This window comes from Haliotis rufescens, unplaced genomic scaffold (assembly GCF_023055435.1).
Source record: "Haliotis rufescens isolate VD_foot unplaced genomic scaffold, xgHalRufe1.0.p SCAF_17, whole genome shotgun sequence".
NCBI classification, from domain to species: domain Eukaryota; kingdom Metazoa; phylum Mollusca; class Gastropoda; order Lepetellida; family Haliotidae; genus Haliotis; species Haliotis rufescens.
Window position 1 is genome coordinate 19247326 of NW_025963857.1, and position 19826 is coordinate 19267151.

Here is a 19826-nt window from a genome sequence, read left to right on the forward strand (position 1 = left end):
AATAGGTAGCTGAGGTAGGCCTGCAAGGGCAGTATTGTGAGGCCTTTTGCTGTTTATTAGTTGCTTTACAAAAACTTTGGCCTAAAATTCAATGTAGGTGGTCAAGAAAAAAGAATGAAATTGAAAACAGAGTCGGCCCGGAAACGATTGTCAGAAGTCTTTTCTTTTTTGCTGATTTCAGGGTTCTTTGGTCGGTTGGTGTCCTGATGATTCCGTAATGCTGTTGAAAAGCTAATTAAGCAGGAAAATTTAAAGAAAATGTTTGAAATCCTATATGTTTTACTGCTAGGTATTTGTGTTAAATTCAATGTTAATTCGTTGACAATGCGATCATTGTCAGAGTTAGCTTAAAGGCATCTACTTTACTATGACTAACAGGAGTGAAAACATGTGTTTGGAAACAACTCTGAAGGAAGGAGTAGACACAATCACTCCCATGCTAATTGTGATACCAGTCAGGGCCCCTTTCAGCTTCTAGCTTTGGGCATGCCTGGGTGATTATGTTGATAATGGTTTTACAACTTCACAATACTGGAATCATGAATCTACATTAGCGACCCACTCAAGGGTGATATAGATTTCAACGCAAAAGGTGTTGGCTGAGAGAGATGAATCCATCTCACGCGCAGAGGGGGTGCTAACCGACTAAATGATGCACTTTACGCAATAATGCAAACCACTGAACCAAGGTTGTCTCCCCTCATCAAAATCCAATTGGCCAATGTTGGCATGTGCACGTACCAGGTAGTTACAAAGAATGACAATTGACTGAAACAATGGACAAAACACACTCGGGTGGTATATTGGGATAGAAGATAATGACAAGTATTAAGGAAAAAAGTAATTGAACTGTATTTATGTCAGTAACTGTATAAATGTCTGATCTCAGATAAACAAGAAGTTTGACTGTGTGGTGGTCAGCGTCCATCTGAAGGCAGCAGGACTGCAGGATGAAGCGCTGGACAAGACAAAACAGGAAGTCCGCCAAGTCCCGGCCCTCATTTCTGCAATAGAGCAGCAGGTTCCAGGTAAGACCACTCTCACCAGGGAACAGGATTCGGACACACCTGTCACAGGAATAGAGTATATGGGTGTATGGGGAAGGTTCGAACTAATGGCAGCCTTGCAGAAACTAAACTTAAATATGTCTTTAGCAGGGATCCGGATATATTTTTTTGCCAATCGGACATTTGCATTTTGGTCACGCCCACCTAAACTCATGTGTCACTTTCATAACATATAGTGTTCCCTCGCTATTGCGCCCTTCAATATAGCGCGACCTCGGTTATAGCGTGCGGTAACACATGGCTCCCAAAGTTTACTTACATTCTAAATAAACTCAAGTGTTACACTGACACAATGTTTTTCCCCATCTCAAAAAACTTAATCAGCCGATCACCATGAGCACGTAACACCAGAAATACCAGTCAACAAATTCGAACTTAAGTATGCAATATAATCCCATTATTATTCTCTCTGGTTATAAAAGCGTGTTCCATGTATATCTGCACTTATGTTTGTAATATTTTATTCATATTTTATTCACAATTTCATTCAATATTGTCACGTTAATTTTGGCTAAATTGTGTATGAAGTGATCGGTAGATCGCACAACTCACCGTTATTTACAGCAGCCACGGTCAGATTACTGCTACTGACGTCTAGAAATGAAGTTGAGTTGCCAGAGAATGGATACATATACCATAAATGCCACTCTTTGACTCATTAAAAGTCATATTTGTGGCAAGGTGACTATTTCAGGCTGTCATCATTCATTTTTCGCAAACGAAATACATATAGCGCGGGAAGTCCCTACGGTGCCAGTATGGCATACAGTCAATACCCCACAGGTAGCCATGTGTGCCCCCATGCTTGCCGTAAAAGGCGACTATGCTTGTCGTAAGAGGCAACTAATGTGATCGGGTGGTCAGGATTGCTGACTTGGTTGATGCATGTCATCAATCCCAATTGCGTGGATCGATGCTCGTGATATCAATCACTGGATTGTCTGGTCCAGACTCGATTATTTACAGACTGCCGTCATACAGCTGGAATATTGCAGAGTGCGGCTTTAAACAACAAACAAAGCATGTGTGCACCTGTATGTACCTGCATTTGAGATGAGATGGGTAGTGTAAACAATAGCAGATTATACAGTGTGGCTTCAGAGAGATTAAATATACTACTATGAGAGAATCAAGTATTCTTTAACTTCTTTTGTGTAGTATATATACATTGAACAAATATTAACTTTAATCCCCTTATGTGATTGGTCCAGGGGACAAGCTTTTATACCATTGGTAGATGATTTCATCAGGATGATGTTGTGATGTGATGTTTCAGGGATTTTAGTGCTGCTTCATTCAGTATAATGCCTCCCTTTATTTAGGCCAGACCACAATAATTTCAGATTTCATTGGTCAATATGCAATAGCAGGAAGCAAAATACAAAAATATAAAATTTTGTTGGGCTGTTATTTTCCTGGACAAAAGTTGTGAAATTAAAGTTATAAACAAAATAAAGAAGATTAGATTAAAAATTAAATAAGAGGATATTTGTAGAGCATGTTTATGTTTATATGTAGATATGAAATATATGGAGTAGACAGGATATAAATTGGTTGGGTCTAAGCACTTATTTTTACCTGTGATGTGTATTCCTGTAAGCCGGTCAGTTGAATGAATGGTTGATTTCTGTTGCAGGAGAAAATGACATCATCATCGTAGGAGATTTCAACCTGTCCCCAGATTCTGAAGGTAAGAACGACTGTGTGGTATGTACACAGTGAATAGTTGTAGGTCAGAAATTTATACTCCCCAGGGAGCTGAGAATGACAATGGACTCTGACTGAGCACACTGATCCATTGACAGGTAAATATGATGAAGGGTTATGAGCATACCCACAGGCATGGTATGTGGCACAGTAGAAATGTACTCATTATTATTATTATTATTGTTATTATTGTCGTTATCATTATTGTCATTATCATCATTAAGTGGGGTGAACTTTAGCTGTAGATGGGACTCTTTAGCCTCTAGTACTGTCCCCCATGGAGATTGTGGGTTAAAATAGGTTCCAGTTTCTTTATGTGCTTGTCATAAGGTGGTAAATAATTGGGTGGTCATGTTCAGTGTTTTGGTCATCATACCCTGATAGCGTGAACTTTGCTAAGAATGTTTTTTGTTTTGGGGTTTGTTTTTTTTTGTCTTGTTTGTTTTTTAACGCCGCACTCAGCAATATTCCAGCTATATGACAGCAGTCTTTAAATAATCAAGTCTGGACAAGACAATCCAGTGATTAATATCATGAGCATCGATCCACGCAATTGGGATCGGTGACATGCATCAACCAAGTCAGAGAGCCTGACCACCCGATCCCGTTAGTCACCTTTTACGACAAGCATGGTCACCTTTTACAGCAAGCATTGGTTGCTGAAGACCTATTCTACCCCGGATCTTCACAGGTCTGCTCATAATGTCAATCATTGGGTTGTCAGATTCAATTTTATACAGACTGCCTTAATGTAGCTCAACTCATGTTGACTGCTGCATTAAGTAACAAAGTAAAACTCAAAGTATTGGGTTAATCCTCCTCCAGGCAGCTGCAGTTTCTAAAATAAAAAATCAAGTAATTGGGTAAACAAGGTTCCCGGAAAATGTAAATAGTATTAAATATTTTTGACAAACATTAAGCAGTATGTGTTATTATCTACAAATGTGTGATTTATTACCACATTGGAGATTCTGTGGCAGAATGGTAGAGCCATCTAGTGAGGAAAGGGGCATTCTGTGGCAGAATGGGTCCATAGTACCCCATGCTTGCATTTGTTAGAGCCATGTAATGAGGATTGGGGGATTCTGTGGCAGAATGGGTCCATAGTACCCCATGCTTGCATTTGTTAGATCCATGTAATGAGGATTGGGGGATTCTGTGTCAGAATGGGTCCATAGTACCCCATGCTTGCATTTGTTAGAGCCATGTAATGAGGATTGGGGGATTCTGTGGCAGAATGGGTCCATAGTACCCCATGCTTGCATTTGTTAGAGCCATGTAATGAGGATTGGGGGATTCTGTGGCAGAATGGGTCCATAGTACCCCATGCTTGCATTTGTTAGAGCCATGTAATGAGGATTGGGGGATTCTGTGGCAGTATGTGTACATAGTACCCCATGCTTGCATTTGTTAGAGCCATGTAATGAGGATTGGGGGATTCTGTGGCAGTATGTGTACATAGTACCCCATGCTTGCATTTGTTAGAGCCATGTAATGAGGATTGGGGGATTCTGTGACAGAATGGGTCCATAGTACCCAATGCTTGTTGTTAGAGCCAAATAATGAGGATTGGGGGATTCTGTGGCAGAATGGGTCCATAGTACCCTATGCTTGATGTTAGAGCCATCTAGTGAAGATGACGTGCCTGATTGTGTGTAATTGTACCCAAATCTGCTCATGTCGTCATCCACAGGTTTGCCTTGTATATTTACAGGACTCCCACAGTAAAGGTCGGGGGTAGAATTGGTCCATGCTGTCGTAAGATGCGACTAATTGTATCAAGGGGTCAGACTCGCAGACCTGGTTGATGCTTGTCATCGTATCCCAACTGCATATATTGATGCTAATGGTGTCAATCACTAGATACTCTGGTCCAGATTTGATTATTTACACACTGCTGTCATATGGCTGCAAAATTGCTGAGTGCAGCTTTAAACAACAAATAACAAAATTGACAGGACACAGTGACATAGCTACAATATTGCAGACAATTGATGACTATTGATTAAAACATCATCACTTCACCAAGCCTGTGGGGGGCGGTCGGGTAGCCTAGTGGTTAAAGCGTTTGCTCGTCACGCCGAAGACCCGGATTCGATTCCCGACATGGGTACAATGTGTGAAGCCCATTTCTGGTGTCCCCCGCCGTGATATTGCTGGAATATTGCTAAAAGTGGCGTAAAACCATACTCATTCACTCACTCACTCCAAGCCTGTGGATTGTAAATTGCAATAATCAGGTTGGCAAGCTGAGACATGGAAGTTTCAAGTTGTTCAGGGGTCATGTTTTTGTCTGTTTTCATCAGGAATTTTGATTAAGCTCTGTTTTTGTTTTAAGACTACAAACTGCTGACCTCAAATGGCTACACCCCCTGCATTCCTGCCACCACCCCCACCAACATCAGCAACCGTAACCCCGACGGATCCCGCTGTTACGACAACATTTGGATCAACAGACACACCAAAGAAGTGTATACAGGTAACTGGAATCGGTTTTCTTCTGCCTCATGAAACCGACCCATCAGGTTGGTTTGTTTGTTTGTTGTTTAACGCCGCACTCAGCAATATTCCAGCTATATGACGGCGGTCTGTAAATAATCGAGTCTGGACCAAACAATCCAGTGATTAATATCATGAGCATCGATCCACACAATTGAGATACGATAACATGCATCAACCAAGTCAGCGAGCCTGACCACCCGATCCCGTTGGTCGCCTTTTACGACAAGCATGGTCACCTTTCACGGCAAACATTGGTTGCCGAAGACCTATTCTACCCCGGAATCTTCATGGGTCCCGACCCATCAGGGAAGGTCTGCTATCACTAATGTGTCCTAGAGGGTAATATGTCGATCAAGGCAGGAACTAGGTCACGGTTTCTTGCAGAGTCAATTTGTGATTTTAGCCACTAGTCCGACGCTAAAGAGTTTCATAAGACTTGCATTCAGCAGTGTTCCCCTGGCTTTTGAAACTGCCTGTCCCGGTGGACAGGCAACACTAAACATTACCAGTCTCCTCTAATTTTTGTCAGTCACAACTTTCAACAAATAATAATATGTATGTAAATTACCTGGTTTTAATTCTTTTAACATCATTTTCGATGCAATGACGTCATTTCTGAAGTAACTTAGATCTACATGTCATTCACACAATGTTCAGTCACAAGTTTCTTCGCTTTTTTTAAATTATTTCGAGGCTTAGTCGCTGCAAATATATATTTGACCTCGAAGCAAAGCAATATGTTATTTCCTTGCACTATAGCACAACAAATAGACATTGGGAAACCCTGATGGTAACAGTCAAGCTGACTTTGTTCGAAAAATATGCTGATATCGCGATGTTTTGTTCAACATCAAAGATTTATGAGGTCCTTTTTTCATTTGAATTACCGGTCCAAACCTGATTTTACCGGTAAAAAACTGGTAAATGGAAACACAGTTGTTCAGTATAGCGAGCTCAGCTTGAAGAGCCCACGTGAAGAGTGATGAGTGACAGGTACTGAGATGAAAGTGACCAGTGTTTGGTCCTATTTACTGGTAACACTGAACAGATTTGTCAGGCTTGTCAAGCCTCTTTCTTTCTGTGTCAACTTACAAATATAGGCTGTCTCTGAATGCCACCATTATGCGCCACCACAGCCACTCATAGCAGTTCAAGGGAAATAACTCATTGTATATCCTGTAAGAAAAACAGGACTTGGAAGGTAGGGCTGGGATGAGTCCAAATTTACAACCGGGGTACCCAACCCCCTATCCTGTTACCCTACCCTTCCCGAGTACCCCCTGTAGGTCTCATTAGATAGGTACAAAATATCGGTTTGGGAATAGTTCGACTGTAGTCTTGACAAAATGTAATTAGATACATGTATAAAACGATCTGGTCATGCATACACTGAAGTTGACTGAAGCTTAATCTTTACTCAAACACATTAAAGTCAGAAGGAATGCGTTCATAGTCAGAAAGAAATGTGAACATTAGTGACTTGTAGTGTAACCATAGAGTTCCAGATAATTTTTGTCATTAAACAATATATCACGTGAATAACCACGTCTGGGTTGTCCCCTGGGTACCCGCATCCTACTCAGTATCCACCCGACCCGAGTACCCGAGTATCCCACCCCAGCCCTAGTGGAAGGACACAAATACCGCAATCTACCCAATCTGATGGCTGAGGTTGTGCAGAGTTGTGTTCCTTAGCAGTACCAGGATGTAGGATAAGATCTGATATCTGCCCTGATCATAATGAATCTCGAGGACATGGCTGATGACTTTGATTGTTTCTCATTATATCAATAATTTGATTGTCTCCAGACTCGATTATTTATGGGAGTATAAGTGGAAAATTGTCTCTCACACACACACACACACACACACACACACACACACACACACACAGGGCCAGATTCGATTCCCCACATAGGTACAATGTGTGAATATTGCTGAGAGCAGCGTCAAACCACACAGAGACACAGACACACACACCCTGCCATGATATTGCTGGAATATTGCTGAAAGCGGTGTAAAACCACACACACGAACGCACGCACGCCATCAGGTAGCCATGTGTGCACCCATGCTTGCCGTAAAAGGTGACTATGCTTGTCGTAAGAGGCGACTAATGGGATCCGATGGTCAGCCTCGCTGACTTGGTTAATGCATGTAATCGATCCAAAATGTGTGGATCAATGCTCATGATGTCACTCACTGGATTGACTTGAGTATTTACAGACCGCCGACATATAGCTGGAATATTGCTGAGTGCTGCGTTCAACAACAAACAAACTATAGACAACTACTATTTATTGTTGAAAAGTTCTAGTGCAATTTGAGGACAGAAATCTGAATTCTCCTTTTTCCATCTTTCCCCAGGTCGTTCCAGTGTTGTTCGTGATGGCCTGTCCAACCCATGGATACCAAATGGCTGGTCATGGGGTGGTGTTGTGAGTGACCACTGCCCAGTGTTCACAGAAATCTGCAGCAACAAAGATTTGGACAATGGAAACATAAATGCTGGAATGGATAGTGTTGTTTTCACTGTAGGGGGAGGCGACTCTTGACACCAGAAAATAGTATGATGTGTAAAAAGCTGTCGGCGCCAGCTATTGTGAAGTATTATGGAATGAGAACAGACAGCTTGGGAGAACATGCTGTCAGGGGAGACGACTCATGTCTGAGACCTGCAAATTACATTTCAGAGTTGTCTCCCTGAACAATTGATTGGTCAAGGATACCGGTAATTTAATGTCATGATGAAGATATTTGCACGTTTTGATTGATGTAATAAATGATTTGGCAATACTCAGACTGAATATATTTGAAGATTTCTGAGACAACCCAGCCAGCCTCGAATTCACTCACGGTCCTCAGGGATGAAGATGTGTGCACCCAAGATCCAGTGAGACTGACACTTGGGGTTCTGATGATATTCAGGAGGCAACTGCTTCAAGTTATGACTCCTTGAGACCCCTTGTTCATCTAACAATAGAGGCATGGATTATCATGACCCTTTATTTATGGGAGACAAAAATTGTAAGATTGCCTTTTATTCAGCCGACTGTTGTGAGACATGTTACATGTTTCCAGTAGCTTTCATCACCATCATTGTTTTTTACTCAGATTGTAGTATTTTTCAAATTGAGAAACTGGCAGCAAAAAGCCGTTCATTTTGGTCATTATATATTTCTAACATTGCTACAGACAGTGTATATTTTTCTGTGTGTCTAATAATTAGACAGTGCAAAAATATTTCTGTTAATGATTGAGACCCTCTTCCCTCCTACCCTTCAAAAGCCGAGATGAGTGAATGAAACTATCACGGAAGATTTGTAATGTGTTTTCAAGAGATAATCACAGCAGATTTTCTTGATCACCCTCACACCACAAAATATGTTGAACTTCCTGATTCAAGTTACCAAACCAGACTTTTGCCTTTTTTCCTATTTTTTTTAACAGATTGTTGGCCAAAACATTCAAGTCAGTAGGTCGAAAAATTTATTAATAAAAAGCTTCCAATTTCAATTGTATATTTTTTATTTCCTCAAAATGCTATGTAGATAAAGGAGGAAATGGGAGGAATAGGGAAAGAAACAGTTACAAACAGCAAGGCTGGATTGGCTGTTTAATGCAAAAATAGATTATTCTTAAGTTTTTGATAGGCATTTAGAAGTGATACACATAAGGAAGAGAATTTATGGATGTCAACTTCTTTATTATGAGGAACACAACGTTTCGGAGTAAATGCTTACTCCGAAACGTGTTTGTCACAATAAAGAAGCTCTCATCAATAAATTCTCCTCCTGAGATTATTCTTGTAACTGTTAACCTGCTTTTCAATTTTTTTCACATTTCAATTTTGGGAGTCATAAACCCAGTTTTAAGAAAGTCTTGCCTTCTTGGATCGAGTGTAATTCCCTCATGTCAAGTTACCACTTTGCAAGACTGAAAATAAACCTTTCATCTTTGTTGATACCGGTCAAGGTCAAGGTTATGTTTGGTTCCCTAAGGACCCCTTCTCCAGGTGCTGGATTGATTGTTGTTGTCAAGATTGACAAGATTTTGTTTATCAAGTCATTGTATTTTTCTTAGCTCATTATTTATTCATTTATCAGTTTCTTGTGCAGGGTATTTGTTCTGAGATTATAAATATATTTTATTAATATGATCTTGGGGTCTTCCATGGACAGTCTTGCATTTGTTTTGAGACAAGTTTACAACAGTATGTCATATATGAAAATATTCATGTAATAAAAGCCAAAGTATGAAGTGCTATAAGTTAATTTGGGAAAATATTCTCAAAAACAAATTAATATCTTTTTTTTATTTCAGTTTGTATTAATGGCATTGAGAATGGACAGCAGTGTTGAAGTGTTTGTGTATTGGTCTATGAAATATGTCTCAGTCAATGTCAATGGTATTCAGAGTTTTCATAGTGAGAACCTGTTCATTATGACACTATATAAAGAAGGTGACAATTAAACACAAAAGCAGCTGCCAAATGTGTCTGTTACATTGTTGCACAGCACATGCACAAAACAGTTAGGTATCAATGTGTGAATATGTGAAAGTCTTTTCCTGCAACTTCGAGATGTTGTTGGATACAAATAGCCCAGTGGTATGAGGCACAGCAGCTGGCTGTGCAGAGTTGTGTCCCTTAGTCATGACACGATCTGCTGTTTTGGGTTCAAATCCCAGATTAGTGTCTCATGATTTCACCATGTCCATGTTCATGGGTTTCTCCAACGTTGTTTACATGACCTGCATCACTTTGAGAATCCCACTCACATTCATCCTACATGCCGCCATATAACTGAAATACTGCATAGCATTAAACACAACTGACTGTTTGATTGAGTCTTGCTGCTATCACTACCTTACAGTAGGGACCTGTGAAGATGATTCCGGATAGACTAGGTCTTCAGCAACCCACGCTTGCCGTAAAAGGTGACTATGCTTGTCGTAAAAGGCGACCAACGGGATCGGGTGGTATGGCTCGCTGACTTGGTTGATGCATGTCATCGATCCCAATTGCGTGGATCGATGCTCATGACATTAATCACTGGATTGTCTGGTCCAGACTCGATCATTTACAGACCGCCGTCATATAGCTGGAATATTGCCGAGTGCGGCGTTAAACAACAAACCAACCAACCAAACCAACCTTACAGTAGGCATGGTAGGAGTTGACAGGGAGGGAGACATCAGTCTTTGATTGTATGGGCTGTGGATTAGAAGCAGTGTTTCCTCTAGCCAGGGCCCTGTTCCACCAAACGCTCTTAGTTGTAAGTTGATCGTCACTCCCATGCTTTGACTTACGATCATCGTACTGCTAAGATCCCTTTGTTGAATAAGGTCCAGCAAAAGAAAATAAAATGTATGGCCTAATCTACCTAGTGTCATTTTCACTGAGAAAATGCACACAACTAGTTCAACTGGTTATATTACTGTGAGACCCACCCTCTGGAAAGGGAGAAACATGGTGGGTGTATAATGCTTCTAAATCGGCTTGTTTTCATTGTAATAATTATTCAAGATTTCTCGGTGAAAGATATAAACTTGACAACTGTTTGTTATTTTAAGCTCTCTATGGACATGTTTGACCTGGAACAATACAAATAGACGAGGTCAGATACATGACCATGAGAATAAAGGTAACTGACACCATAATTGTCCTATCCTCAATCATCCAATGTGTTATGTCTTGTAATGAAAAATACACAGGACCCAATCGGCACCATACCTTTGTTCTGGAAGTGCTGTCACCAGCTCCATCTTTTAGCACTAACTTAGCACAGAATTTCTCTCGCTCATGAGCTTTACCTTCCCGAGGCAAGCATGTCCACTAGCCTACTGGGTATATCAAAGCCTAGTTTCTACCCTTGCCACATCAAGACCACTTTTCTTGGCTCGACCCTGGCGCCACCTCACGTAGATCACGAGTTGTGGTATCCACATGGTATCCAATCAGATTGATGTTCTTATCTCATATAGCTTCACAAAAATGGCGACTACCATAGGCGACAGCCTCGTACAACAAAAACATTTGTGATTTCATCCCTGACACAAAAAATAGGCAATCATTGGGGGTTTAAAAGATGAAAAAGACATTTTCGTGTCCTCAACGACAGGCAGCGGTAAATCACTTTCATACGAAGGTGTACCAGTCGTGGATGTTGATTTTGTTAAATGTTCTCTGATCGGACTATCAATATTTGCGATAGTCCAATCATATTTAGCACAGGAATGTGGGCTTGATGCGGCAAGGGTGGAAATAAGACTTTAATAAAAAGGCTAGTGGATGCTCTTGCCTCGGGAAGATGATGAGCTTGAAATCGAACAACATAAAATGTCTCTTCTGAACCGAGTTTGCCATAGATTGACATTCAAAATCATGGTCCCTTCCAAGATATTATATTAAATCACAAGACTCACAAATAATTTTTTTTTTTGATTTTTCTTCCGAGTATAAAGAATGAGCGGGACAACCCTATGCAACGAAACTTGCTGAGATTATGTATCAGACAGCATGTAACAGCCGAGTCATGTCTGGTGATATCGCAACTTGTTCAACCATGAAAGAATGTAATTTGATTGGATGTCTATTTTTAGCATTGTGTCATTCGAACAAGACTCCAAACAAAGCTAAGGTGGTGAGACAGTCTTGGTGAGATGATACACTGGATAATAGAGGATGTATTTGTTTTGGTTGGTTTGGGTTTTTTTTTTCAAAGAAAATACATCACTAACAGGTCTCCACTATCATACCTTTTATTGCTTGAATATTAATTTGCTGTTTACCTTTTGCTCAATGTAGATAGTCATTTTACAAACAGAAGCTATTCTATTTAAGTGTAAATATGTACAGACTATTCATATGAATTTTGTAAACATATAGCAATATTTTTTCACTCCTTTATGTAGATATTGATTTATATGAGGGATCCTGAAGGCTGTGTTTGTTTAATTTAAGGACGTGGTAATAGAAGTGATGCTGTATAGAAAACGTATATTTCAGATATCTGCAAACAAAGCTTTTGTGTTGTCACATTTGACAAGAAAATGTTGTGATAATAAGCAAGACCTGATATGGAAGAACAAATTTATACATATTTCTAGTGACAGTGAACACAAAAGGGAAATGCTGCTTTTGAAGTATACCTGAGTTATTAGATATGGTACAGGACTAGTTTCAGGGGCTAGAGACCGATATTCAGCCCCAAATCTGAAGAAAATGTCAGTAAAATGTCCCAAGTTGGAATTAAACATTTTCCAATTCATGTTCATATGGTTTAACTAATGTGATGGCTTGTACAAGTGACTTGTTTTTCACTGGTAACAGGGCCAATAGAGAGAAGAGACTTACATAATTTCACTGAACGCAACATTAAAATACTTTTGTGGGGGCACGGGTGGCCCAGTCGTCTAAGGCGCCGCGATTTGCTGTGAAGAGTTGCATCCCTTGGGCACTCCAGAAACCTATGATTGTGGGTTCAAATCCCAGTTCGCCCTGATTATGTTTCTAGGTTTGTCAGCACCATACCCGTGCTCGTGGGTTTCACCGAAGTGGTAAACGTCTGAGACCTACATCACTTCAGGCTTTCCTCCCACATTAAGCTGACACGCCGTGATGTAACTGGAATACTGTTAAATGCGGCGTTAAACCCAACTCACTCACTCACTAAAATACTTTTGAATAAATTGAAGAACATAAGACCTTGACCCAATTGTAAACAAACTCCTTATATTTTCCCAGTCTGCCAGCCAAGGGCTGTTGTTTGAAATCCTGCATAAATCCTTGGGTTTATTCTCAATATCAGATTGAAATCATCTGAGCCCATTGGCTGACATGTTTGTTTGTCATGCAGAAGATTCAGAGTTTAATTCCCACATATGGGAGAAGCCGTATCTAGGAGTCCCCAGCCATCATGTGCCTAGACTATTGAGAAAGAGAATGTAAACCGTCTCACTATCGTTTATCATGTTGACAGGTCAAGTTTGGAAAACAAGCTATGAGTACATTAAAACACTTAGTCTGCCCTCCGACTACCCAGTTGCTTTTGTTCATACTGCTGCAATGCAGTTGTGAGTTGCGAGTTGTGATCAAATAATCTGATTGAGGTTTTCAGGGTTTTTAAATATTTTCCTAAACATACAAGATAAGACACTAAACTGATCGTAGTTAAGCCAAGATATGATGAAACAGACAGGCAGGCAGCTCTTTTGAACACTGCCTTTAACCACGGAGACTGCATGGGATCGACCTACAAATAGCAGCAAGTTGATGTAGGTTTCATTGCCAGACATAACTAACAATGAGCCTCATGGTTAGAATTGGTGTCACTGTTTGCATGAAGGTTCTGTTATGTTTCACAATATGGTTTGTTTCACTGTAAAACATGCAAGGAAAGGAAGTTCCTGATGGTGCAATTTTCAGTGAATAAATACATCGAAAACAACTTTCTATTTGTTGTCATTTGCCTTTATTGGGTGTTACAATTTCAACTGTAATAATGTTCGGTCATTGGCTGTCATATATACAATACTTATGTAGCACCTGTGAAGATCCGGGGTAGAATAGGTCTTCAGTAACCCATGCTTTCAGTAAAAGGCAACTATGCTTGACGTAAGAGGCGACTAACAGGATCGGGTGGTCATGCTTGCTGACTTTGTTGATGCATGCCATCGTATCCCAAATGCTTGGATCGATGCACATGATGACCATCACTGGATTGTCTGGTCAAGACTCTATTATTTACAGACTGCCGTCATATAGCTGGAATATTGCTGAGTGCGGCGTTAAACAAACAAACAAAAAACAAACATCCAGAAACTCATGTTTATGTCCACATGGGTCAACAAAAATCTATTCCATGTAGCCTGCAGGAGCAGTACCACAGAAATATTAATGGTCACAGAACATTGCTGAACCACTGAAAGTCAGTATTATACAATCTCTCTAAACAATTTCACTCATGAATGTATTCATTCATCTGATGAAGGGGCAAGTTTGATTTGGTTTGTTTGTTGTTTTACGCCGTACTCAACAATATTCCAGCTATATGACAGTGGTCTGTAAATAATCGAGTCTGGACGAGAAAATCCAGTGATTGATATCATGAGCATCCATCCACGCAATTGGGATTGATGACATGTGTCAACCAAGTCAGCGAGCCTGACCACCCGATCCCGTTTGTCGCCTCCTACGACTAGCATGGTCGCCTTTTACAGCAAGTATGGGTTGCTGAAGACCTATTCTACCCCGGATCTTCATCGGTCTGAAGGAGCAAGAAGTAGCCCTCAAACATGTATGTGAAACAAAGAAGTTCTCCTTCAGAGTAATCATTGTCATGTTTACATCGAACTTCTAAATGCCTATAAACAATGATAAAGAATTTCACTGAACCAGATCATACATAGAAGTCATTTTTAGCTCTTTCATAATCTTCATTCTGTTGAATGGTAAACTAAACATGCTGAAGCGACTGTATGGGTTAAACAGGTGTGTACATGGCAAAAATCTTCAGGAATCGCTGCTCATAAGCCATGAGGCCTCCTTTAGTTTCATGTCTGTTTGTTTGTTGTTTAACACAACACTCAGCAATATTCCAGCCATACGACGGCAGTCTGTAAATAATGAATCTGGACCAGACAATCCAGTGATTGATATCATGAGCATCGATCCATGCAATTGGGATACGATGACGTGCATCAACCAAGTCAGCGAGCTTGACCACCCAGTCACGTTAGTTGCCTCTTATGACTCATCAGTATTCCAGCTACATGATGGCGGTTATATTCGAAATAAGAATCTGATTGGATATCAGGTTTTCATCACTTGGGACACAACTCCCCCTCTACACTGGGTGGTGTCATGATCAATCCAAGAAACATAGGTTTGAAATGGCAAGCGTAGAAACTAGGCTTTGTGGACACTCTTCCCTCAGGAAGATGAGTACGACTTTGAAATCTTAAGGGCTTTTTCAATAGAAAAAATATTCTTCAGTTAATCGTTTAGCATGATCTCAGAAAGTGCAAGGCTCTGGGTTTCAGATTTGATAATCATGATAATGGTGTTTACTTTAGGTCTTTCTTAAAATGTGAAAGAAGCTTTGCTCAGAATATCACGAAGATCAAGCTGATACAGGACATTATGTCCTAAGCTTAAGGGATATTGTATTAATAACATACATTCCTCTCACATACAGACCATTTTATACATCCAATTCACAGCCACTCTCTCCTTACTTGGTGGCTACACAAAACAAGAGGCCCATAGTGCCTGTATTGCTCACCTGGATATTTATGGATTCATGACAAAATATCAGGGTATGAAACTCCAAAAAATTTCAGCCAGACCACAGGACTGGCTAGCTGAAATACTTGCCAGCCCTGACCAAAACCTGCCTGCCCACCATAATCATATGTTTCTCAGGATAATTTAATTAAAACTTTAAATCGAATTCATTGAACATGAAGTAATTCAAGAAAAGAAAAAGCAAACACTTTTGAGGTCAGATTTGTGTTTAATATCCTAGAATACATCATGTTAATATCCTTATTCCTAAATAGGGCCTCATAACATTGATCATTTTAACACCAAAGATGGACAAAATGTTTAATGACTGATCATAATTTGCATGCGAAAATATCGCATTTTGATTTAATAGGAAACCAATATGTAAAAATTTCAATTAAGAACAATATTAAAATTTGTATTTGGAACTTTAAACCAATAAACAGTCATCAGATATATGAATACATAAACCGTTCTTATCAGAATTGAATAGGGCAACTCTGATATGTTATTTAGGTATTTATTTCTCAGCATACGTGCACCGTATTGTAGGTTATTGTCATTGTGGGATCGCTATAAATTGCCTACTGAGGAATATATGACAGGGTTGTCACACATCTATCGCCGTGGAAAAAGCAAAAATGACTTTTTGCGCAATTAATGTCTACATTTTTAGCGAGGCATATATATTATCATTTAATATAATGTAAAATGTACCCAGTAAATAAGATGTGTAAATGATTAAATATTTATTTGCATATATTCGATTTTATCAACAAGTATAATTAAAAACCAGTGTTGTGGGTTCTGACAGTTGCGCAAATGCCGAGATCGATGTGTTGATCTGTGTAGATACTAAGCCTATTAACCGCAAACCGTCTGTTATTTACACGATATCTTGTACATTGTGGAATATGTACTCTTAATGTACACGATATTGTGCGAATAGACACAGCCCTTGTAGCATAAGCGCATGGTTAAATTTTAGGTTGTCTAAAAGCTAAAGGGGTTTCTTTTTGGTTACATTTTATCATTCATCTTTACATGTGAATTAATGCTTATCATCGGGAAATATTTAGAATATTTTCACATATGAAATATATAACCCGACCGTCGGGCAGGGGGATTTGAAAATCTGGCAGCCCGAGTTGAAATCAACCCGTCTCGGACGGTCGGGCAGGCAGGTATTTCGAACACTGCAAAATATGCATTTGCATTGTACATGTATATAATACTGCAAATATTGCGTAATTTTGACACTGTCAGCATTTAAAAGGTGTGGATGGCAAATCTGACAGCATGAACGTGTACTTCTCCAGATACAAATGTAACATAAAGATCTGAACCGTTTCCATGTTATGATCCAGGATCTAGGTTTCCAGAGGCAAGGCTGCATCCCAGGGCGAATCCTATTGGCATAAATGTATTATTCACTTCATAAACAACAAATGTATACAATGTATCTGTTTATTATAGGTTGGGGATAATATCGGTTTGCATGTTATGGTCAAGGTTCTAACACCTTTGGGAGAGCCAGACAGCAATAAACCAATAAGGCCAAATTACCCCTATTTTGCCCCGCCCATCAGCCCCTTGGGGGTTCAGACCCTCCATTTGTACAATTTTGAATCCTAATCACCGGAGAATGCTTCCAACCAAATATGGTTGGTATCTATTTCTTAGTTCCAGAAAGAGGTCATTTAAAGCAATATAGCCAAATTACCCCTACTTGGCTCCGGCCCTCAGTCCCCTGGGGGTCAGCGCTACCATTTGTAGAATTTTTAATCCCCACCACCTACTGATGCTTCCAGTCAAATTTCGTTAATTTCCAATTAGTGGTCCAGAAGAAGACGTCGTTTGAAAAAATTGTTGTACCGACGACGGATGCCACGGTATGGCATGAGCTCACCTTGGGCCTCAGCTCGTTTTGCATGTACCAGGTGAGTAAGAGGGCCTTTGCACTCTCTATTAATATTATCCAAGAGTATGAAAACATCTGTTAAAAAAACTTATGGTACATATAAAAATTTACGCCTTTAACTCTGGACCAATGCATTTGTCCAATCTATATATGAATACCCCTTCAAGGTCTAGAAAATGGTAAGTGGCGGAGCAAAATGAATTCCTTCACAGGCTGGGGTACTGGAAGAAGATTCACTGAAGTCGTTACTCTTGATCCCATTGTTCTTCGAAGTTTAAAACAGGCTAATTCTTGAAGTGAATAAGGTGCAGACATAATGTCTGACAGAAGTTTGAATTCCTCAGATGCACTGTTTATTTCTAACCTATGCATCTCAGTCACTGGCCAGTACCCAACCTTTATAAGCAGCTGCATAACAGCAATGTCCGTCTTTTTCAGCGCAATGAAGAAAGCAGTCTCTCCATTATTATTGACAGCATTTAGCGTGACGCACAGTTCAACAGTTAAATATCTGACAACTCTATAATACCCTTCGCCCACAGCCAGATGTAAGGCAGTGTCTCCGTCTTGATCACACGCTTCAACATCAGCACCTTGAGAGGACAGGAGTCTCATCATTGACACCTTACCAAAACGGCTTGCAGATAGAAACGGTGTTCCTCCTCGACTTGAGAGATTAACGTCAGCCCCTGCCTGTATCAGCTCACATGCTATGTTTACACTTCCTGTCCGTGCAGCCGTCCCAAGCGGTGAGCGTCCAAAATTATCCCTCAAGTTGACGTCTGCACCATAACTCAAGAAAAATTTACAAAGTTCAGGCTTGTAGTGCACAACAGCTAAAATAAGTGGTGGCATCCGGCCACCATTATTCACGTCTGCTCCTGCCTCAAGAAGATATTTGACAACCTCGAACCAGTCATTAAGTGTAGCTAGGTACAATGGAGTGTGGCCTTTACTGTCAACACACATGATGTCCTCATTGTGATCTTCTACTAATGATTGTACAACTGTTAGGTGACCCTCAATGGCTGCATAATGAATCGGCCGTCGGTCTGGGTGGGGCATGAACCCTAAAGAAAGGAGAGTATTTAAAACATTAACATGTCCTGCAATGGCAGCCACAGAGACAGGCACTGACGAAGGGGGTTGATTTTGATAGCAATCTGGATTTACACACTTTGTCCTAATATGATGCAAAATATCATCTACTTTGCCTTTCTCAATTATTGCATTCAGGGCATGTAAGTCACTCATTTTTTATGAATCTTTCTCATAAATCCATACACAATTCAAATCAGCTTCAGTTGACAGACAGTTGAGAGTGATAGCCAGGATAGAGGATGGGCAAATTTGCAACTATCCATGGTGTCGTGTGCCTTTGTCATCGTATATTTAACTTGGTCTATTGGATAAAATATATGGAACAGTGGTACAGATTCTGTCACAGACATTTGAGAAACCAATCTTCTGTAATGTGTGTTTGTCACCTCCTTGATGTTGTTTGGTTCAGACACACACACACTGTTCAAGCTCGAAGTGAGTAACATATGTAAGGGAGGTAACTCTAATTTAAGGTTTCAGTTCACATTTGGACTTAATGTTCAATCCAACCTGCAGTTTCCAAGTTCGACCCCATATATTTATTTATTTATCTTTATATATATTATTTTAACAAATTAGCATTTAAATTTATTTAGCTTGATTTATATATTTTCTTTACAAATTAGCATTAAAACCGGTAGCATAATGCTTCATTATTACACAAGTGATACATAAATACTTCATGTTTATCCTGAACTATGCATTTCGTATATCATCATACAGTAGTGTGCTCCATGTAGATTACAATAAGGTCATTGTTTTGCAGAAAAGTGTGTCAAAGGTAGAAACAGTTTATTCCAAGTGTGCCACAGTAAATTCATACAAAATGTTTAAGTCTGCCCTTTGGAATTAAATATGCCAGGAACATGAAGAAGAAGAATACTTTTCACATACAATCCAGAAATAGGTGTTTGTCCAGTTTACCTAACAATTGCTTTATATAATCAGGTGTGCAGGAACTTATTTTCATTGTGATATTATGAAATTTTACTATGAAATTGGCACCCTAACACAATTTTGAAATATGTTTGTAATCATTTCGTTCCAGCCTATTACCAGTCAAGATATTATTTTATCTACCAAAAAATTGTTCTTAATTTATTGTTTATGTTCCTGGTAGTCTACATCTTGTACTTTATGTACCCCCTCTGACAAGTGTAAATTGGCACGGCTATATGGCACCCCAATAAGTACGAGAATCTGTACTTTACAAAGAAAGTGTTATCCCAAATACAACATT

The 19826-nt window shown here is 39.8% G+C and overlaps 2 protein-coding genes across 7 annotated transcripts in view; one reads left to right on the forward strand and one right to left on the reverse strand.

The window, feature by feature from the left end:
• LOC124138009 (endonuclease/exonuclease/phosphatase family domain-containing protein 1-like) overlaps positions 1-11735 on the forward strand; it is a 68282-nt gene extending 56547 nt beyond the window's left edge. For all 6 annotated transcript variants that reach the window (XM_046504516.2, XM_046504518.2, XM_046504520.2 and 3 more), the window contains exons 6-9: positions 890-1028; positions 2704-2757; positions 5113-5253; positions 7644-11735. In XM_046504516.2, coding sequence (XP_046360472.2) covers positions 890-1028; positions 2704-2757; positions 5113-5253; positions 7644-7831 — 522 coding nt within the window. In that variant the 3' untranslated portion in view covers positions 7832-11735. The remainder of the gene's footprint in view (positions 1-889; positions 1029-2703; positions 2758-5112; positions 5254-7643) is intronic.
• A 4956-nt stretch (positions 11736-16691) lies between these two features.
• LOC124138015 (ankyrin repeat and protein kinase domain-containing protein 1-like) lies at positions 16692-19035 on the reverse strand. The gene is made up of 2 exons (XM_046504526.2): positions 18935-19035; positions 16692-18555 (listed from the first exon to the last, which is right to left on the reverse strand). The coding sequence occupies exon 2, from the start codon at positions 18548-18550 to the stop codon at positions 17648-17650; it is 903 nt and encodes a 300-aa protein (XP_046360482.1). The 5' UTR covers positions 18551-18555; positions 18935-19035; the 3' UTR covers positions 16692-17647.
• Between the last annotated feature and the right edge of the window lie 791 nt (positions 19036-19826).